This window comes from Sturnus vulgaris, chromosome Z (assembly GCF_052056855.1).
Source record: "Sturnus vulgaris isolate bStuVul1 chromosome Z, bStuVul1.hap1, whole genome shotgun sequence".
NCBI classification, from domain to species: domain Eukaryota; kingdom Metazoa; phylum Chordata; class Aves; order Passeriformes; family Sturnidae; genus Sturnus; species Sturnus vulgaris.
The window spans coordinates 60,954,526-60,977,316 of record NC_142283.1 but is presented as its reverse complement, the minus strand read 5'-3'; the positions used below and the strand labels follow the sequence as shown (position 1 = coordinate 60,977,316).

Genomic DNA, 22,791 nt, shown 5'->3' with positions numbered 1-22,791 from the left:
AAAAATTAGTGCACTTCTTCTAGTGCAGTCAAAGTACAAAACTGTACTTCAGTATGGTAATACAGATATTGTTAGACAAGGCCAGTGTTCTTTTGAAGCTGGAAGATGAGAAAATACAGTTTTTAGTATGGATTTACAGTGTTTTTGTGTGTAGAGGCTACTACTGGTGAATGTCGTTATCAGGGCCTTAGACAGTGGGACAGAGTGCATCCTCTCTACCTTTGCAAACAACAGAGAACCAGCTGTGGGGGGAGGCTGATCTACCATTTAGAGAAACCTCAGCAGATTGGAGAAATTGACTGATAGTCATCTCGTGGAATTGAACAAAGAGAAAGGATAAGTCTTACACTCGAGTAGGGATAATGCCATTGCACCAGTATAGAATGGCGATTCACTGGCTGGAAGGCTGGCTGGCAGGTTCTTGCAGCCCAGAAGGCCAGCAATGTTTGTGAGTACGTCAAGAAAGGTAATTCTTTCCCTCTTCTGGTGATGACAGATTTAGAAGCCTGTTCTGGGCTTTCCAATACAAGAGACATGCAGATGTACTGGAATGGCTCCAGTAAAGGGCCATAAGGCTGATAAAGGGCTTGGAGCTTCCTTCATACAAGGGACTACTGAGGAATCTGGGATTGTTTAGCTTGGAAGAGAGAAGGCTGAGGAGCATCTTACCAATATGTATGAATATATGATAAGAGCATGGAGAAGAGAGAGCCAGTGGGGGCCTGTGACAATTAAGAGGTGACAGGTACATATTGACCTACGGGAAATAAAGGTTTGGGTTTCTTTCCTAGTGTTGAAATTGTGGTTTTACTTCGCAAACTGGAATCAGTCACCTCAAGAGATTGTCTCCTCCAAAAATCTGACTGGATATGACCTTGAATAACCTACTCTGATGGACCCTCTTGTAAGGTGGGGAGGGGATAGGTTGGACTAAGTGATCTTTGGGCATTTCTTCCAACCCCAGTAATGTCATTGTTCTCTGAAAAGTAATTATGAGTAGGTTGGGTTACATGAGGGGTCTTTCTTGGGTGCTGGACATTGCATAGTTGAAATAGTTGCAGACCTTTCCAGTGAAGATTATTCAACAGATAGACATTTCATCTGCCTGTATTTCAGTATAGCAGTTCACTGCTGATCATGTAAAATACGAATGTAAATGTGAAGTACTGGGCAAATAGTCATCTTTTTGGAGAAGAGGTGAAGGAGTAGGACATACAGGACTTTCTAAGAATTAGATGGCAGCTGACCTTCCTTTGCTGACATACATGCTTGCAAGTACTGGAAATAAGATGGTTATTTGTGATTCGTAGCTGAAAGAAGAGACAGACCAGGGGAAGAGAAGTTAAGTTGGAAAAGGAGCTGTCTTACAGGCTAGCAGAGCCAGTAGCACCAGATGACATGCAGAATGTTATTTCTGTGTATAACTAGGAGACACAGGTTTACTATCAAAATACTCAAAACTTGTTTTTTCCGAAATTTTGCTGTGTTAGGATTGTGTAAGATGTAGTGAAATGGGTGCACAAAAATCTTTTTATTTACAAATGTAATAGACGTGGGAGCAAATGCAGTGAGACACAGTTACAATTCTTCAACTTGAGATAAGAAAAGCAGAAACTGAAAATAAAATGTAATGAGTAAGGAGTTTCTAGTTTGAAGACAATTGCTGAAGCACTTGGTTTGCAGGTATGTATGCTGGAAAGCAAAATTAAGTGGAAATGTACTCACTGTAGCCGAAGTGGCAGCACTGAGAGAGAATAATCAATTTCCGGTATCCTCAATTCAATGAAGGTGATCATCCACGTGGGGATATTCAAAATAAAATACATGTTAACTAGTGAACAGCTGATTAGTGACTATGTTATTTACTCAACGATTTTGAGGCCATTTTATATTTTTTTTTCAAAGATAAATCAAAAGCTTGCTGAAGTAAATAGTTCAGAAATCTTGTCTTGTGCAGCTTCAGGAGGTCACCGTCTTGGTTTTGACTGAAAGAGAGTTTAATTTCTTACTAGAAGCTGGTACGGTGCTGGAGTTTTCCTTTTTTCCCTACTTATTCTCCTCTCCTGGTGGGTTGGGGAGGTGGACAGGCGGGCAAAAGAAGGCAGAGAATGCACAAATACCACTCAGGATTTAGTTGTCATTTGGGGTTCAACCACGACAGTTCTTTTTTGACTTCTGTTTTCTCACCAGTCCCTTTTTTGTTCAACCTTGTCGTGCTCTGCCAGGCTCTGAGAGTTGAGGAAAGAACACATTAGTAATTGAAACAAAATAAAATAATCATAGTAACATAATAATTGTAATGGAAAGGACAGAGAGGAATAAAACCCAAGAGAAACAAGTGATGCACTGCACAGTCGTTCATCCCTCGATGACTTTTGGCCAGTTGAATCAGCTCTCCTGGCCATGCTCCCTCCCAGTGTCTTGCATACCTGCTTGCTGGCAGAGCATGGGAAACAAAAGTCCTTGATTTAAGGGTAAGTAACAACTAAAATATCAGTGTATTATCAACATCATTCTCATACTGAGCCCAAAACACAGCACCGTTCTGGTTACTAGAAAGAAAATTATTCTCGCCAAAATCAGGACAGTCAAAGTAGAGGGTATTGTCAGAGTATCAATCTGTATAATGATACTGGCTATAATTTACTGTGTTCTTTTGCTACTTATCTAGTAAGTGTTGATTTCTTATCTTTTCTAAATATTGAAGATTTAAATACTCACAAATAGCTGTTATCCATAAATGTAGCTTTTGTGCTGTATCTAGAAGTAAGTTTTAGACTTCCCTCTTTTTCCTCAGTTGTTGTTCCAATCTGCTTTTCTTGCTTTACAAAGAGTTGATATGAAAGAAAAAATCTTGTTTTTACAGATGGGTTCTGCAGTTATGTTAACTGGCTCAGTTTTTGTATTAATTTAAACAGGAACCTCAGTACAAAATGACCAGTTATTTCATGTTTTGTTGTATTCAAGATTGTACTCCATAATGGCAACTTTAGGAAAGTCCATTTAGCTATGCAAAACAGCAGTTTTGCAAAACACATCAGGCTCTTCCATGTGTTACAGAATGATGATATTCTCTTTGCTAAGCAAGGACCACTAGAAAAACAGTAGGTCTTACTTATTCTGACTTTGACAACAACCTGGGCTTCATTTTGCACTGTTTTCTTCCAAACCAACTAATTCTAGCTCATATATTTAGGAATTAAATTTAAGTCTGGTTGAACTGAAGTTGCAGTGGTCTTTTGAAATTCATATTGCTCAAAAGTTATACCTTTTGTCTTAATATGGCTCTTCATTCAATTGAGTTATTTTCCTTACTAAAGAAACTTAACTGATACAGTATTATCAAATTCAGTGTGTTTTCATTGTTATCAAGCATATAAGGATTAAAATTGGAAGGCACATATTTTTTTTACCTACTTCAGCTTTGCCTTTCCCACTGAACTGAAGCATACAAAATTTTTAGTTTGTACGGTTCATATTTGGTTGGTAATATAGACTGTCAAATTCAGTGGTTGTGTTAGATCATTGTAAGAGTTTTCTCTTTTCATCTCCTTTGAGTTTATTATTTTTGAGTTTTGATGATATTGAATTTCTTGGTCCTTTAGAGAAAGGCGTAAAAGGAAGAGCAGAAGTCCGTCCAAATCTCCTAAAACATCAAAAACAGCAAAAAGAAAGTCTTCACGATCTCCTTCTCCAAGAAGGTCAGTTTGATGCAAACACGGAAATTAATGATCAGTAAAGAAAGAAGAATTCATAGTAATTTCACTGTTTTACTGCCTTTGCACTAATGATTTCAGATGATTTTGGTTGGTCAGTGTGATTCAGTTTTAATTTAAAACTAACTCAAAACTTCAACCAATTTGAGCTCTGATATTCTTTCAATGACATGGTTTCAAATCAATCATCATTGCAAATTTCTTCAAAACAATTAAATCCCTTCACCTGACAGATAAATTTGGTTTTTTCTTTGCAAATGTAGTGTGTAGTGGTCATATTCCACTGTTTAGCTCTCTAGCAAAAAAAAAAAAAAACAACACATTGTCTTTGCAAAGGGTTTTTTTTTGTTAAATTTTGGGAAGTTTTTTGAAAGTCCATGCTGGGGATTTAGTTTGTGGTCGAATGGTTTGAAGTTTGTTGTAGATCAAATCTTAATTTGAATAAAAAATTTCTGAAACAGAAACAAGAAAGATAAAAAAAGAGAGAGAGATACAAATAATGAAAGAAGAGAAAGAGAACGCTCCACTTCCAAGAAAAAAAGTAGTAAAGAAAAAGAGGGAAAGGAGAAATCTGATAAAAGTACCACTACTTTAAAGGTAAGTTTATGTGACCAAGTGATCAGCAGAATGAAGTAAAGCCATTATTGAAATTCTCTCTCTGCTTTTTCTTTCTTTTACTGCTTCCTTCTTTTTCTCCCTTTCCTTACCAAATTAGTGCCATTTGAGTTTAGTATTTGCTAGTTGGGGTTAGTAGGCCAGTTTAAGTCTACATATTTGTGCTTCAGTTGACCTGTAGGAGTTTGTGTGCTTAGGTTACAGGTACACCTTGTTTCTATTTTGTGTTGTATGCCCTATATTAGGACTTGCCTGGCTCCCTACTTTTACGAGCAGGCAGATCGTTGACTGACAAGTAGTGCTCAGGGATGACTTGACTGTCAAACTGAAAAAATTACTTTCTAAATAAACTCTCACTATGCAGTTCAAACTCCACCTCATTGAATTGGTCCTGGTCTATATATTGGATTCTATAGGAGTAAAGCTGTGTAAGATTGGTATAGGATTTTCCCCTGCAAAATAGAAGGAAAGAAACATCTTCAGATTGTTTAATCTTAGAATTTGAATTGCAGCACACCTTTAAAGAGTAGTTTGTTGTGCTCAGTGTTATCCAGCTGTTCTAAAACAGCTGATTTAGGTGACTGTTCAAATGCTTGAGTAAGTATCTTACCAAAGAACTCTCTTAAAATGCATCATATACATGACAAAATATAAGAAAAAATTTAGTCCTGTTCTATTTTAAAAATGTTGGTGAAATCTTTATTTCTGGAGCTGTTTCTCATATGTTACATGGTGCTGCTTATTCTATAATTTAAAATATTACTTTATTGTAGTTAATAGATCACTTTATGGCATAATTTCTTGGGTGACAGATTGTTATGACTGCCAAACTTCAGCCAACTGAAAAGAAAGCTTATTTTTATAAAAGGCAATGGGCAAAGCTTACGCCTCTATTTTAAAATTCGCAGAGACAAGATATACATGTAAAAATTGAAACAATAAAATTACCGAGGGTTGGTTGGAAGTCACAGCCTATAATGCTAAGAATATTATTTTGTTGTCAAATATTTTTATCTTTGGTAGGACAAAGATAACAAAGAAGATCAGAATTCAGAAACTGACAAGGAAGTAGACCATAGAGATACACAAAGGACAGATGAAGTCAAGCTACAACAGAACGGGAACTGTCAACCAAATGAAGAAAACCTCTCAATTAAAATGGAAGAGGTTTAAAGCAAAGAATGGACTTCTAATTCAGCTAAGGAATGAAATCCAAAGCATTTTATTTCCCAAAATGAGGAAGAAAATGTCAAAGCAATCAACCTGAACGTGTTGATAGTACTAGTAGCTCCTACAATTCTTGTGATAGCTTTGTTGTCTTCTTGCTGTAAAGCAAGAGAGCACAGACCAGTAGTTAATACTATGAAAAGGCTGATGCCATCAGAACTATTCATCTCTGAAAATCCATGCATTTCCATGATGGCTGTACTTGTAAAATGATTTGTGTTAAGTTTTGCTATAAGCTGTTACAAATAACTAGAAACTGAAAGATGTAAACCTGTACTTCCCCAAAAAAGCTGAAGATATGCATTGAAGGTCGTTTATTATACTACTTGTTGATGACTTTTGTATTGTTTTGCCCTGTAGGTTTAAAGATCCACAAAAACTTTAATGTGTGCTGTTTGATGTGCTTGAAAATGGTGCATAAATATACACACTTTCTTTCCTTGTAAATGACAACTGTAGCGAAAGGGGATTTAAGCATAAACACGGTTTTACTGTTCTTACGTTAAGTACTCACAGATGAGTGTGTTTTTCATTTGCTCATTGCTTGAGATTCTTAGGGTTTATTATTTAAAATAATTTCTGACTTATATTCCTGAAACTAATATTTCTTTTAAAGTATTTGAATAATGCATGCGCTTTTTCTGTTCCTGGAAGGAGCATTGCCATGTTATAGATGTTAGGTTAGCTTACAGAATTATTTTGGAGTTGTTTTGTTTTGTTGTTTTCTTTGTCCTTAGAGAAGTGAGCACATCTATATGATGATACCAGAACTTACAGCTTTGTTTTGCAATGTACTGCAGTGTGTCTGTTCAGCTGAAAATAGTACAGGTGCCATTAATAAAATAATTTTTTTCGGTTTTGTTAAAAAAATATGGGAGCACAAGCAGAAGCTTTAGTGCCTTCTTAAAATGCGATATTTTCTAGAAATGTATGTGTGCTGTTACACATTTTCAGCTAAATCTTATATGATCTCTTGCTACTTTGCCACCACCATACTGTAGACAAAAATGCAAGTGACTTGCCAGAATGGTTGTTTGATTCACTTGTTAAAATAGTGAAGCTCCATTTTGCTTTTATTTTTTATTCTCAGAAGAGATTTATAAATAAGAGAAGATGTAATTTGGGGACCACCACTGTACAAAGTAGTAGCTGAATACAGAGTGTGCTCTGATCACCTGCATCAAAGAAAGCCCTTAAGACATTTAATATACATTTGGATGGCCTTAATTGTTACCTCTCTGTTATTTTCTCTGATATCTGTTGGGCAATATAATAGGAATGGCATGCAAAGAAATAGGGGATAAATAATTTGAGGAAGAAAGTTCTAATTTACATAGGGCCTACATAGTAGAGATTGTTTGTTTGTTTGTTTTTTCATTTTTTGAGGAGAAAGCATGCAAGAAGAGAACAACAGAAATGTTTTTGTCATGGCAAAACATAGCTTTTATTCTCTGAAGCAATTTAATTGGTTATGTTAGATTTCAGATAAGTTACACCTTTAAGATATACCTAAAATCGTATAGATTATTTTTACTACAGCTTAATGCAATCAGATTACTTTATTGCCTTACCTCATGGGAAGTGTTATTTCTTTCAGTTAAAATAAAAAACTAAATGTATTAGCTGTTTGCTTTCTACTTGTTTTACTTTTCCTCTGCGTTGTTAATTTTTTCATTGGAAGGGAAGCACATTACTGGAAATGAAAACTTTGCCCAGCTCCTATCGTAATGAAATTCAGTTTGATTGTGAAGCTGCTTAATCACTCCTCATTTTCTGTAAGATTTAATCTTGCCACTGTGTACATTTAAGACAACAGAAAATGCTTTACCATGTAAAGTATAGAACAACCATTTTTGTGATGTTTAAGCCACATGCTGTTGGCTAGTAAACGGCTAATTCTGCTAAAAGAATAAAAAAATCTATATGCTTACAGGAAGACTGTGAAAGATTGTGTCTTGCAACAACAGTTATTTATGATGTGTAAGTAGCATAGAGCAAAGAGATTGTTTGTATACTTGTTATCTTTGGTACCATTTCACTAATAAAATAAGTATTTTAGAGGGATGTTTCTGCTGGTACATGCTTATTAAAGGAATATTTTTAGACCATCTGGTCTTACTCGTAGAGCTGCTTTCATTTAAAATATGGATATTAGTGAAAAAATTATTCATGTTTTCTTTGAAAAGCTAAATTTCTCTGTTGGGAAGAACTAAAATTCTTTCAATGTATCATGTTTTAGCTGGTATTAGTTTGGTTTTTTGAGTTTTGTTGTCCTGAAATAGCATAGCTCTATGATGTATCAGTTATAAAATATGTTAAGGATTGTGTACATTTAGAGGAACATGCCTTTGGAAGATAATAGTTATGGATGGCAGCCTTAACTGGCTATCTTATCACATGTGTGAGGCTATATGCAACATATTGTTTTATTGTATGTTAATTATGGTTCCCTTACAAAAAGTGTCTTGGGGTTTTTAGGGTTTCACTTCGGTTCGTTTTGTTGGTTGATTTTTGTTAAGGTAAAAAAAACAACCAAAGCAATCAGCCACAAAACACACACATTTCCTCCCCTCCCAAAGTAATATTTTCTTGCAAATACTGCATTTTCTGGTTTGTTTTGTAAATACTGTGCAGATCTGTGACATAGTTAGGATCTGTTCCTTCTTAACAGGTGTTCCTAAAAAGCCACTCCTGGAGAGCTATTGCTGTATAATATGCTTATCTCTGCAAAGGGTGGCTGACTTACAAACTGGTAGCATAGCACAGTAATGAAGTTCTAGCCTGCTTGTACAGGATTGAGTGCATCATCCACTGAATGTGTCCATCTTCCATGGGAAGTCCATTGCCTTCATCATTAACAAGCTTATGTACTGAGCTGCTGTGTTAGATCATTTGGTTTTGCACTTTGTGAATGGGATCAATTTGGGTAGAAGTTTTGAGAACAGTGTGGTTCATGGTAGCTGTATTGTTTTACTTGTAGTTTCATATGAATTAGCCCTTACTTGAAAATGTGCATTGCTCAGAAGAGTGGTTATATGTTGCCATTTTGCTAAGATCACATGAAGCACATAAACATAAGCTTCCATTAGTGCCCATAGGCATTTCTCAAGAGGGTTCTGGACAGTAGACAGGATTTTTCTTTGCATTCTGAAAGAAGAAGGTAGCAGAAGAGAACGACTTGGTTGGATCAAACAGGATGTCAAGCTCAAAATAGAGGTGACTGTGGCTTAGATCATTTCATCAAAGTCAATGGATTTACAGAGGTATGAGGCATGGAATTTTGTTTGCAAGCACCAATAATATATATGGGTATGTAAAGAATTCTTAGTTTTCTTATGTTGGAATTAGGGGTTATAAAAGCACTTGGTTAGAAACTAGAAATATGTGAAGAATACTTGGGAAATGGGTCATATGTGCGTTTTGCCTATTCAGTAATTACTTGCTATTTTTTTTATGGCAGTTTTAGGTAGATAGATAGGTCTGAACTAGCTTTATATTAACAGACTGATAGCAACATAAGCGCAGCTTAGATTTTTGAAATGAGCTGTGGCCACTCCAGTGGCATTTATGCTGCTGGTATTTCAAAGGCTTACTTCTTTCTGACAAGTGACAGCAAAGTAGAATTTCTTTCACCCATTTAGGATATATCACTCACATACTAATAATACTGTGCAGTATTATCATAGAATCATAGAATGTTTTGAGGTTGGAAGGGACCTAAAAAATCATTTAGTTCCACCCGCTGCTGCCATGGGCAGGGACACTCCACTAGACCAGGTCCCTGTCCAACCTGGCTTAGAATGCTGCCAGGGCTGTGGCATCCACAAACTTAATGAAGTTGAATTTGTAATCTGTAACATGCTTTGCATTGCTTGCTGCATTCTCAGCCCCAGTTACATCTAAGTCGATACCTGAAATTACCTTGAAACTCTTCAGATCTATTACATAGTAGCTTCTCTCTTTTACCCTTAGCTGGTACTGGTGTCTTGTAATAGTTACTAGATTAGAGAAATGTGGGGAGTTTTGTTTGTGTTTTTGTTTGTTTGTTTTTGTTTGTTTGTTTGTTTTGACTAAGAGATAATAAGGAAAGCCTGCTCTGTATGTTATATATTATTGTATGCATATTGTGTTGCTAGTCCTTATTTGGTTATTTTTCATAGATGAGTATGACCCTTGGAAACAGTAATGTTGTAATGGTCTACTTCTTGTATTGTCTACTTCTAGGTCTGAAGCATCTCTGCATCACTTGTAATGAAACAAGATCAGAGCCCATGTATAGTTAGAGAAAAAATACAGACATAATAATCTTGAATTTTGTAAATGTTAGTGCGATAATAGCATTATGGTGGTAAAGCAATCTTAAAGATGTGAATTCTGAATCATTATCTGAGGCATATGCCACGTGGTACTTTCCATTTTATAGCAATCAGATACTACCTTTGATGTCAGCATAATTTTGAAAGTGACGATTTGACTTAGTGGCATAAATGCTGAAATCTGTAAATGGCTAAAATTATGTCAATCAATAGACACTTAGGTCGGAGGGATGTGGTTTTCTCACCAGAGAATGGAGTGTGGAGAATTGAATATGTGTAGATATCATTAAGTGTTAGTGCCTGAAGAGAATCTGAAATTTAATTTGTTTCCTAATACATGAAGTTCTTCGGCTTGTAGTTTAGCTTTATTTTTATATGCTGAAAAGTATAATTAAAATTATATTGAAAACTAAAAGCACTGTACAAAAGGATTGGTTTTTTTCATGTAAAAGAACCACACTTTCATCTGTTTAATTTCAGACTTAAAAAATGTCATGGCATGCAGTGTTTATTTTTAATTCAAGACTTCCTCATTTGTAGGTAAGTTGTATTGCAAGATGTGAGCATGTTAGCACAAGGGTTTCTTTTCTATTTTCATCAATGTAATACAGCTTAATAAACTTCTCAATATGTGGAGGCAGCTACTCACCCTCTAGTTTGAGGAGATGCAGCTGTTAACACTTCAATTCTGTATTGTTTAACTAATTGTTTAGTAATTAAGTAATTATTGTTTAGTTGAGAAGCTATCTACCAACTTCAGCTTTTTTGTTTTCTGACCATGTAAATTCTTACTAGCCAAAAGGGCTTTTTTTTTTTTTTTTCGCCATGACAAGTCAGTTTTAAGATTGTTGAGCTTAATACAGGAGAATATGGACAGCAAAAATTAGTTTTTTAGATCTTTGTGCTATTCTGGAAAGTTTCCGCTTACACTTTTTTTTTTTTAATTTGTAACATTTGTTGCATTCATCTGTTGACAAATTTGATGTGAGATCAGAAATTTTTGGTGTACAAAGTGTATTCTATACTAGTTGTTAATGAAATTACTCTTTTTCCATTGAAAAGGCTGTATGTGTCTCTTTTGGCCTGAAAGGCTATCAGCAATGGTAAAAGAATTATTTCATCTCCCTTTCATGTAGTTCTTGATATCCTTAGTGAGGCTGCCAGTTAACCGGCTTTCTTAGAAGAAGCTGTTGCTCTGTTCTTTCCTTAGTGTAAAGATTTAGAACTTCGGCTGCACTGATGAGTAAATCATGGGCCACTTAGAAATTGCTACATTGAAAAGCAGTCATTTACATAATAATCAAAGGAGTGACTGATTTGGCCCAGAAAGATCAAGAGAGGAATTTAACATTCACAGATTATGTGGCCTATCAGTGGCTCCTTTCTGGTATTTTCCCAACTGATACAAGAGCTGCATCTAATTTGTTGCACACAAATTGCACACAGTCTGGATTCAGGTATACTGAGAAACCTAAGCACCACAGCAAAAATATTAGTTTCCTTCTCTAAGTTTGATGTTTTTGTTAATAATGTAGGTATTTTACGTTTAATTAGCAGGTAACCAAACTTGTGCTATGTTGGTAGAGTATATTTTTGCATTAATGAAGCAACTATGGAAATGGTACACGTAAAGAGATGTTAAATGCTGTTACATTGCTGTTCTTTTCATAAATAAACCATGTTTCAAAGTTCTAATGGTGTCATAAACTCACTTCCACTAAATTTAAATGAGATATAACGCATGACTGTACAGTTCTCTCTTCTCTGTTTTTTTCTTTTTTCTTTTATAGGCTTTATCTGCCCCAGATTCAAATGCTTTGAGGCTAAGTCTGTTGAACTGATACTAAAAAGAGTGTTACAGAAAAGTTGATAAGGGGTTAAGTAATTGATTATGTCATCACTGTTCAGTTACAGAAGAGTCTTTTGAATCTTTTCTCTGAGGAGGGGATTTTCTTCTGCTCAGGAAACTACTACAGTTTCATCAGAGAGTGTCTCACTTTCAAACAGTAAATTAATAAATGTCACTGTATAGAATGTCAAAGTAGGAATTGGGAGTTCAGGCAGAGCTTCTGATACTAGCAGTATCTATCAATTTATTGCCATGGATGTTTTCATACTAAAATTTACTTCTCAATGCCTAAGCTTTCTCAATTGTTCTGTATAATTTGTAAGAGTCTGAATAGCAATGATTAGGGAGCGAAGGTTTGAGATGTGCTTCTCAACAGACGAACTTGCTCACTAGTATTGATTTTTGGTCATGTCTATAATGAGACTCATGGCTGGCTTAGCTCCTACTGATATACTCACCACAGGTGATTTAGTCACCACATCTCTGGTCTCGAGAAGTGCATTTCACCATGCTGTTCCTCTCTGTGAAAGCAGGGAAAAACAGATCTGAGAAACACATTAAGGTAACTTTTCAGTGGTTCAAAATGATATGTTACAGAGGAGAGGGGCCAGCTTCTACATAAGATGGTGAGGGGTACTCATGGTAATTGTAAATGCAAATCTGTTAATTAATCTATCCAAATTTCATTTGTGTCAATGAGATAATTTCATTCACTAAGATCCTCAGAATTGTGATACATTTGTTTTGTTGTTTGGTTCCAAAGAGAATGGATAAATGACAGCTATATATTATGGTATGAGCCTGGGGGAACTGGAGGCCACTTTTTAGAGCTATTTCTCAGATAACGTGGGACACATAGCAAGGCACTGTAATACTCTGTTTTTCACTTTTCTAATTTTATATCAGAATTTGGAGTACGCTGTTCAAACAAAGTGTCATTAATTAACTGGAAATATATTTCAGAATTTAGTGAGGGAAGAAGGTGTTAGACCCGGGTCATTGCATTGCACTGAATGTATTAGAAATGGGCATTTGTGGTGCTTTTATGGCTAGATGAAAAATGGTAGCCAAGTATTGCATAATTTAATTCATTCTAGTAAATCAGATTCCTTTTGATCATTTTTACCTTGGGAAGTTTATGGTTGTAAGAACTGTTGTATTTCAGTAGGCGATAATAAAAGACAAATCCTATTACTTATTTTAAAATAACTTTCTTCTGTCAGATCTGTAAGTATTCCAACAGCAGCTTATAACTGCAAGTGGAGAGAGTAGTATATCCCTTTTGAAGTGATGTTCCTTGGCTTCTGTCATCCTCTGCCTATAAGATTAGCAAGTTTTGCCGTTTTGCTTTTTATCAGGAGAGACGACTAGAGATCTATAAAGACCATAAAGATAAGAATTATTGTTTTAGAAGCTGTGTCAGCTTTCCAGATCATAGTTTTTAAGAGCTACATAAAAGCAGTCAAGGCTCATTCCTGATTTGTCTCCTTTTACAAAGAGGTGAGTGAGGAGTAAATATCCAAGTCTGCTGGTACCACTGTTGATTCATCTTCTGACTTGTGGGCAGACTTTTGAGATATAAAATGCCTAACATTAGTGATAAACATCTCTGGATATGAAGATTATTTATACCATGTAAACTTGCAGCTGCTTGGTGCTTAGCTACTTGGAAGCTGTGGCAATGTTTGGGTGGAGGAGGAGTTTTGGGTTTGGGGACAGGGTGAGTACTGTTCATAGTTCAGTCTCCAAATTCCATTTTATATTATGAAGGTGTGATCTTGTATACTATGAACTATGAATTGAGGCATCTTAGAGACGGATTGGAAGGCCAGATATGTAAATCACAAAGAATTAATCTCTGTAGTGGTTGCAATGTTAGAGGAATTAAAGTAATTTGCAACGGGACCTTGCTCTTACATGGATGCTTAGGCAGATTTCTGATTTAGTGCTTATATAGAAACTTAGATTTACTACTCTGAATTTATAATCTTTAACACAAGCTTTTCAGAAAGCTCATGGTATTTTTGCTTTTGGATCACTATGCTGCTGTTAAAAAGACACCTTTTCCAGCACAATACTTTGAATCAAGCCAGAAATCGTCCTTTTTAAATATGGTTCTGTGTATCACTAAGAATTTCCAGATCACATTCTTGGCTTTGCTGTAGCAGTACATTATTTTGAAAGTGTTTACCCTTATTGCTGAGAACACCGGCTAGTTATGTGACCCAAGAGACAAACCTCCAAGAAAGCTTCAAGCCCCTGGAGGATTGTTGAGGGCATTACAGTAGAGAAACAAAAATATTTAAGCCAGAATCATTCCTGGAATTTCATTATGTATAAGTGTGACACCTGATGTAGGAAGAGCATCTTCTGGAATTTAAGCTAAGCTGCACTGCAGTGATAAAAAACTCAGTGCTCGAGCACCCCCTCTGAGCTATCACAGTAGGATTTCAGGTAGTGTTTGAGATACTACATATTTAGACACTGAGTGTACTGCAGGCTTTGTTGCAAGCCTACTGCAAAGCACCACTATTTTTAGTACACTACCACTGCTAATTTTGTACTCTAATGCAGTAGTAATCTGCCAAAATGCACTGGAATGTGCTGTACCAATTTACAGATTAATAGGCGATAATCCGTGTGCAGGTGGCAGGGCCTTTTTAGTCATATCTGAAAGAGGTTTGTTTTGATTTGATGTTACGCCCAGTCCATTACCTGGTGCCTTGGACCAACACTCGGGGACTAAGGCTGATGTATGTTGGAAGTTTGCCTTTAACATTTAATTAATATATGAAATGTATTTGTTTGAACTATTTATTTTGGTGGGGGGAAGTAAATTAGAATGCCTGACAGCAGGAAAATGCTTTCATTTAATCTAAGGAGAAAATGAAGTAAATCAAAGCTCTGCAGTCATTGCTGCAGTGCAGTTTGTGACAGCAATGAGAATTTTGCCAGCAAAGAAAAGGAATGGAACTTGTAAGTTTGGATTCTGTAACATGGCATTAGGCAGAGTATCATGATGCTGGTGTGCAAAACGGGGCCACCTGGGCAGCACAGATGGTTGCATTTCCAAGACATACTGGGCTGCTGGAAGGACAGACAATGTAAGTGTAGGGGTGTACGGAGAAATTACCAGTGTATCTTTCATCACTTGCTCTCTGCATCTATCTTTTTTTCTCCTTGAAGCTTTCAAATAACCAACCAATATTCTTGAAAAATTACCAAACTAAAAAACCCACCCAAAAAACCAAAACAAACAACCCAAAATATAACTGTCCTTAGTAGTTGAAAAAATATATTCGTTTATGCTTGTGACCAGGTCTCCACTATTACTTCTCTGTGTCCTAGGATCAGCATACCTTTTCATCAGGTCTGGAGAACAGAAAATTTGTCACATACAGTATACAAACAAAACAGACTGAAAACAGACTGACATTTTTCCAGTAAAATATTTGGTGGATTGAGGACTTACAAAGTTCACTGCAACCCTGCAGCTGTAAGTAGACAAATATGGAAACAGTGGAGAAACCTTGATGCTTGAAAAATGTCAGGGTATGGTTTTGAAACTAGGGATTCTTAGAGCAAATGGCTTCAAAGCAACTGTATAATGGATTTATGAGTGCACACACAACCCTTTTTGGAACTGCAGACTCCTCAAGCATTCCAATGGAGATGCAGTCTATATATGGTGAATTCAAGTATATTACCACTATCAAGTATACTAACTTTGCTTTTCTTACTTATTTTTGTGAAATCCAGAGGGTCCTCTGACAGTTGAATGAACATTGAAAAAAGTGAATAGAATCACATGCTACTGGACTATTTTAACTGGTTTTTGAACTAGGGATTTTCTCAATACCCACAAAATCTGCTAGTTATTTGTGGAAATATTTGTATTTCTAATTTAGGTATTAGTAGAAATATTTATTTTTCATAGTGGGATCCTTAATAGTAATGCTAATTTTCATTGAGCCAGTGCATTTAATGTAAATTTTATCTTAACTTTTTCATAAATGCTTTACAGCATTGGAAGAACATTCATATGACCCAGCATAACTAGTTAGAACTTCAGTGTCACTAAATGCTATTTCTTTTTAAACTGTGAGGTTCTGACCTGTGTTGTGTTGAAAAACTACAATACAGTCTTTGCCTAGATAATTAGCTCATCTGTGTATGTTGTGTGGGCATGGGCAATTACAGCTGAGTGCCACATCCAGCCTTTTTTAAACACCTCCAGGGACAGTGACTCCGCCACCTCCCTTGGCAGCCCATTCCAAGGCCCAATCACTCTTTCTGTGAAGAGGTTTTTTTTCTAGTGTCTAACCTAAACTTCCTCTGGCACAGCTTGAGGCTGTGTCCTCTCATTCTATCAGTGGCTGTCTGGGAGAAGAGACCAACCCCCACCCGGGTGGAGCCTCCTTCCAGGCAGGTGTAGGGAGTGATAATGTCTCCCCTGAGCCTCCTTTTCTCTGGGATAAACACCCCCAGCTCCCTCAGCTGCTCCTCACAGCACTGGTGCTCCAGACCCTGCCCCAGCTCCGTTCCCTTCTCTGCACTCACTCCAGCCCCTCAGGGTCTTTCTTGCAGGGAGGGCCCAGAACTGGACACAGCACTCGAGGTGTGGCCTCAGCAGTGCCCAGCACAGGGGGACAATCCCTGCCCTGCTCCTGCTGGCCACACTATTGCTGATCCAGCCCAGGATGCCATTGGCCTTCTTGGCCACCTGGGCACACCCTGGCTCATGGTCAGTCACTGTCACCAGCACCCCCAGGTCTCTTTCAGCCTGGCTGCTGCCCAGCCACGTTGTCCCCAGCCTGTGGCACTGCAGGGGATTTCTGGGGCCAAGGTGCAGGACCTGGCACTTGGTCTTGTTAAACCTCATGCTCATGGACTCAGCCCATCTATCCAGCCTGTCCTGGTACCTCTACAGAGCCCTCCTACCCTCCAGCAGATCAACACTCACACCCAGCTTGGTGTCAGCTGCTAAATTGCTGTGGTAGACTTGATCCCCCTCATCCAGATCATCAGTGCAGATCCTAAACAGGAGTGGCCCCAGCACAGACCCCTGAGGAACACCACCAGTGATTATCCCCAGCTGGATGCAGCACCTTTCACCATTACCCTCTGGGCCCAGCCCCAAATTACTGTTTGGGAAGGGCCAGAGAATACTTGTAAGAGCTTTATTGTTCTGTTATCCATTTCTGTGCCAGCAATCTATGAAAAACTGGCTGTAGACTGTAATTGTTCAGGTAAAATAGCTTATCTACTACTCTCCAGCTTGCCTAGGCTCCAATGTTTCCAGTAAGGATCAATTTAATCTGTTTCCCTGTCAGTGCTGGTTGTAGCTTTGACATCATTCTTCAGGACTTTTCTTTGTCCTTGTTTCTTTGTCCTATGTCTACCACTTCAACAAATCCAATTACTTCCTTTGTGGGTTCATTTCTGTAAAGTAATAAGCCCATCGGTTTGCCTGGGGAAGGCTTTGTGGAAGGAAGTTACAGCATAGGTCTTACAAGAGGTGGCTGAGGGATATGGGGATGTTTAGCCTGGAGAGAAGGAGGCTCAGGAAAGGGATTTTTCACTCTACAGCTGCCTGAGAGGATGCTGCAGTGAGATGAGGGTCAGTATATTCTCACAGGTAAGAAGTGTCAGGATGAGAGGATATGGCCCAAGTTGCACCAGGGGAGGTTTCGACTGAATATTTGGGAATGTTTTGTCACAGGAAGAGTTGTCAAGCCTTGGAACACACTACCCAGGGAACTGGTTAAATTACCATCCCAGGAAATGCTTAAGGACATGGTTTAGTGGTGGGCTGGGCAGTATTAGGTTTGCAGCTGGACTCAATCCAAAAGGTCTTTTCGAGCTCAGTGATCCTGTGATTCTATGAAGCATTGGAGGGATCTCTGAGGATAGGTAATGGGAATGACCATTTCTATCATGGCAGGTTGTTTTCAGTTTTATTATCAAACTGGTGCTTCTGCTGTAGAATTTAACTAGTTATGAGGATAAGATTATTCCCATCCCAACACCACTGGCATGGAGTGATTTGTCTTAGCAATCTTCTATAAGCAGTGCTCAGAAGTGAGTGATGTAAGCTGTCATAAGTTTTATTACACAGTTCATACAAATTCAGCCAACATTGTAACAGAACATGTTTAACATCATTGAGGCAGCAGACGTCCAGTGCCATTGAGAGAGAGAAAGAGGCAAACCAAAAATCTGTGACACAGTCAAGAGTATCTTCTTAACTAGAGGCCTTTAATGATTTCATTATTTGACAACTAGCAGTAACTGTGGTTCACTTGGGTTCACAGGATGCCCCTGTGTTCTCTGCTTTTCAGACATCTCTGCTCGACTGCAGAGGTGCCATTTGTGCCATGAAAGTGGCTTTTAAGGGTTTTCACAGTACCTCAAAAGCTTCAAATCTGGGAAAATTTATAGGTATTTCGTAGATATTATTATTCATTTGTTATCTAATACAGAATAAACCTCTACAATGTTGTGGTTGCTTCAATCTCCTGTTCCAGGATGCATACTTGTTTGTTTTTTCTCTAACACAGTGTCAATTTTCAGAGCTAACTACTGCACTGTAGTCTGACTTTAAGCACTAAATAAAAAATATAATAAAAATAATTTTTAAAAAATTTAAAAATCTTCATGTCCATGCAAGAAAAAACATCTATTCTGGATACCAGAAAAATACATGCATACTAACCTAGCTTTGTGCTATATTAGAGACTGAGTATTCCTTTCTCTGTAAATATAGAATGCTAAAGTACTGTAACCTTGCATTATAATATTCCATGCTATAAATCACAATGCTGATGTGCCTCCAGGTTTACATTTGTCTAAGCTTTTACCATGTCTAAATTCTCACTAATGCAGACAGTGATCATCCAGAGCTATGCTGACTGTGAAAAAAGTGCAAAAATGTAATTATAAAATACTTTGTCTTTTGTGGTCCTGAGCCTTCATATCTGCAATTTCACTTTACATAACATATATTGAAGCTAAGAATATTGAAGCTGAGAACACTACACAAGCCACTTGAACAGTATTATAGCACAGGGAATGAACTATTTTACATGTTTATTTGTACAGGACAGCTTCTGGGGTCATTATACACCAGTATATCCACGCATTTTTTTTAACTGCCTGAAGAGATCAGGGAATACAGTTAGATGATTGTTGTAGGACCCTTCTAACCGAACTAAAAATCTCCACAGAAGAGCCAACCAAATAAACAAACCACAGAAATCTATTTTTCCCTAACCTGAACACCTGAGCATGGTATGTCTACTAATCCTGTGTCTCTGAGTCAGTACATTATTCCAACTAAACCTCCTTTTTGGCTGGATGAAACTATTTCGCAAATGTACTCTTCTATTGCTCTCCACATAAAAGATTATTTCTTTGCTCTCAAAGGATACATCATGATGGGATGAGTTCTTAATTTAATTAATCTCCACACCAGGATTTTTCATGCATCTCTTATTCTTCCAAATGTACCATTTACAGCCATTGTGCAAATATTGCTCTAATGAGATCATTCAAGAATTACATCTATTGTGAGCTTCATAACTGATTTATATATTTTTCTATTTCTGTATTTCTATTTAATATCCATGGGTGCTTCTAGTACAATTCTCCTGTTCTGTTGTATGAATTTTCTTTAGCAAGACGTCAGACAGTGGCTAGTACAGTGGAGTTGATAATCACCAGGTAAAAAGCCCAAGCTGTCTTGTTGAGTTTCCTATATCAAGGCTGTTTCATATACTGAAAATGCTTGCAAGCCTTTGGTTTCATTCTGCTTACTTACTTTATATATACTTTATCCATAATGGAATAATACATATTGGTTTAGTAGGTGCAGAGTAAGAGAAGAAGAATTCAGTGTTTACAGGGATGAGTAAAGCTATTGAAGGTACAAACTGCACCAGGAAAATAAGTTTCCTTTACCAGAAAGAAAAGAAATACTGTAAGTAAGAAGCATGGATAATTCTTATAGATTCTGGAAATGGACAAATTATGACTACTTGATAAAGATTACATATCAGGACTTAATTTTCTGTAACAGCATTTTTACATCACTACTAGATATTACAAGTAAAAATAGCTCCACTAACAGCAGGATCATTTGCATCATCTTAAATTCAAATCAGGTAAAGTCACCAGATTTTAAAGTTTTAAAAAAAAGAAAAAAAAGATATTTAAAAGACTGTCCAAACATGTGTGGTCTCTAGGGATCCCTTACCCTTTGTTTCAAGTACAAGACATAACAACTACGAGTTCACATTGCTTTGTGGGAGAACAATGAATTTCAGGAGCTGAGAAATAAAGCAGTACATAACCCACAGTGAAATACAGGTTTGTTCCTGGCAGTCTTAAGAGATTTAGAGAGATGTAGTTAGAGAGAGTGAATATAAATAAGGAAAATAAATAAACTAGGTTTTTTATGGATTCTCACTAAATCAATGAAGTGGGGATATGGAATTTCTCTGAGTTTTTGCAAGCATAGCTATTTATAATTCATACTGCCTAGTATGCATGGAAATATTTGTGTGGATGTCAATCATCCTCTACTTTTAATGAGAGAATTTTCTTAAATGGATGCTCTGGCATGCTCACTGCCAGACTTTGGTTTCTCTGGTGCTTATGATACAGTTGATCAGTTTCTTTCTCCACAAAGCAATTTAAAAAAAATGCTCCTTAAACTTGAGACAACAACCGGGTCTTCTACACTAGGTCTTCTAGAATAAGTGCAGACTGTAGATGCCTGCAGAGTTCACGACTGAGAAACTCTGTAAGACAGAAAATGGTTCAGACTCCTTGCATTGTGGAGATACATGATGGAGTCACATAGAAAGTGTATTGAGGAAGACCCTTTTATCCCCTGTATTCCAGTGGTTCCTCCTCCATGCAATCTGTGGAGGTATGGCTACTTGAAGTATCTGTTCAGCTCCTGAAGTCTGTTTTACAGTTTTTGTCACTTCAGTGTAAAAACATAAATGCAGCTACACCTCATCACAAACCATGGATGAGTTTCTCTGAATGTGTTAATTGTAGAAGTAAATAGTCTTAATTTAATACAAGTAACAACTCCAATACTGTTAATGAAACTTATCATCCTCATTTACAAAGTGCTATTTATCTACAATGACTAAAGCTGTTAAGTTCCAGAATGTAAAGTATTAATAGTGTTTTACATAGACCAATAAACAAACTTTGGATTCGTAATTTGGAATATTTGCACTAATTTCTTTGGCCAGGTTTGACCAAAGTTGGTCCAAAGAAGCTGGAAAACTTCTTTGGAGTGGTAGATACTTTTGCTGGCTTTTTTTTTTTTTTTTTTTTTTTTTTTTCCCTGAAGAACTTATGAGATCTGAAAATCAGATCTGAAGCTGGTCATAGTGAGTAGAGAATTTTTCTGGTACCTACAGTGACATTGTGATTAGAGTGGAAGCCTTGAATAGCTCCTGAGTGTCCTGGAACAAAATACCAAGCAAGAGGTACTTTACTGAAGGATTTTTCATATAAGTCCCTGAAAGTTTTGTCTGTGTGAAGATGGTGGGACTTTCCACTGAATGACGGTGGTGAAATAGCTAATCTAATCATATAATCAATCTGTTTCACCAAGGAAACTTACTGTAGTGGAGATAACTATTGTCAACAGCTCACTGCTCCGTATGGTCCTAGAGGCTCTACTGAAGTATAAAAAAATTTGGAACTTGATTTTATGGTAAGGAAAATAATGAAAATGCTTCAGGTTTAACTGGCTTGCCCCATGAAATTTGTTCCAGATGGCAAAAGTACCACCTGGCTTTGCTTGAGGTAGTCCTGGGAAGCAAACAAAACCTTATGCACAGTTTGTGCTGGCTTACTACTTAGTTCAATTTCCAGACGAGGATGAGCAGTTCTTTCAGGTACACTCACTGCCAGACTCATCAGGGCTTTCTGACTAAACTCCACGCTGGCATAGTCACTCAAGAGTTGTACTTCAGTGGAAATTATATCTTCTTCACTTGTAACTGCTTCTGCAGGGATTTCTTCATGCCTTGGGCTCATGTCTATGTTATTGCTGGGCTTTTCTGACTGACAAGTGTCATGCTTGCTGTCTTCTCCACCATCTGTGAAGAGGTCTAGCGTCAGAGGAGCCTTTGACTCATGCTCTATGACAAAAACGCTGGTGGTATCGTTGTCTGACAGGGTCAGAAGCAGTGACCTTGAAATAGGTTTCCAATTAGTCTGTAAAAAAAAAGATGAAAAATAATAATATGCTAATTAATCAATTTTATCTCACCTTTGGTTTTAGAAATATGAATGAAAATATTTCCCTAATTTAAAGGACCATCTTCTCCAGTCCCATAGCATTAAATCAAAGTTTACTTGGGACCAAAAGTAGTGATGACAAAATGTAAGCCTCAGGATGTGCTGTTCTGAGAACACAGCTTTCAAAGGGTTTAGCAAATATATTACTATAAAAAGGCAGCAACTTGAACAGCAGCCAGACAAGATTAAGCTGTCAGCTGCTAGGAACAGTTTGTTATTAAACTTCATGGCATGTTGTGATCTGAGTATACCTGAGGTAAATTTTTTTGCAAATTCTGGATGGTTAAATGGAGAACAGTTGGTAGCACCAAGCTTCCTTATTTTCCACCTAGATTATTCTGTTTGCCCACATTTGCCATAACGTTTTTTAAATTATGGGCAGGCTGGTATAGCTATTACATTTCCTTCCTTCCTTCCTTCCTTCCTTCCTTCCTTCCTTCCTTCCTTCCTTCCTTCCTTCCTTCCTTCCTTCCTTCCTTCCTTCCTTCCTTCCTTCCTTCCTTCCTTCCTTCCTTCCTTCCTTCCTTCCTTCCTTCCTTCCTTCCTTCCTTCCTTCCTTCCTTCCTTCCTTCCTTCCTTCCTTCCTTCCTTCCTTCCTTCCTTCCTTCCTTCCTTCCTTCCTTCCTTCCTTCCTTCCTTCCTTCCTTCCTTCCTTCCTTCCTTCCTTCCTTCCTTCCTTCCTTCCTTCCTTCCTCCCTCCCTCCCTCCCTCCCTCCCTCCCTTCCCCCCTGCCCTCTCA

At 37.4% G+C, this 22,791-nt stretch overlaps 2 protein-coding genes across 4 annotated transcripts in view; one reads left to right on the top strand and one right to left on the bottom strand.

Annotated features, from left to right (window-relative positions):
- The window catches only part of SREK1 (splicing regulatory glutamic acid and lysine rich protein 1), a 36,755-nt gene extending 25,186 nt beyond the window's left edge, over window positions 1–11,569 (top strand). For all 3 annotated transcript variants that reach the window (XM_014881399.2, XM_088157206.1, XM_088157205.1), the window contains 3 exons: window positions 3,606–3,701; window positions 4,178–4,313; window positions 5,355–11,569. In XM_014881399.2, coding sequence (XP_014736885.1) covers window positions 3,606–3,701; window positions 4,178–4,313; window positions 5,355–5,504 — 382 coding nt within the window. In that variant the 3' untranslated portion in view covers window positions 5,505–11,569. The remainder of the gene's footprint in view (window positions 1–3,605; window positions 3,702–4,177; window positions 4,314–5,354) is intronic.
- Window positions 11,570–21,047: 9,478 nt separating this feature from the next.
- The window catches only part of LOC106856226 (interleukin-6 receptor subunit beta-like), a 30,481-nt gene continuing 28,737 nt past the window's right edge, over window positions 21,048–22,791 (bottom strand). Inside the window, exon 15 of the mRNA XM_014881429.2 lies at window positions 21,048–21,968. Coding sequence (XP_014736915.1) covers window positions 21,492–21,968 — 477 coding nt within the window. The 3' untranslated portion in view covers window positions 21,048–21,491. The remainder of the gene's footprint in view (window positions 21,969–22,791) is intronic.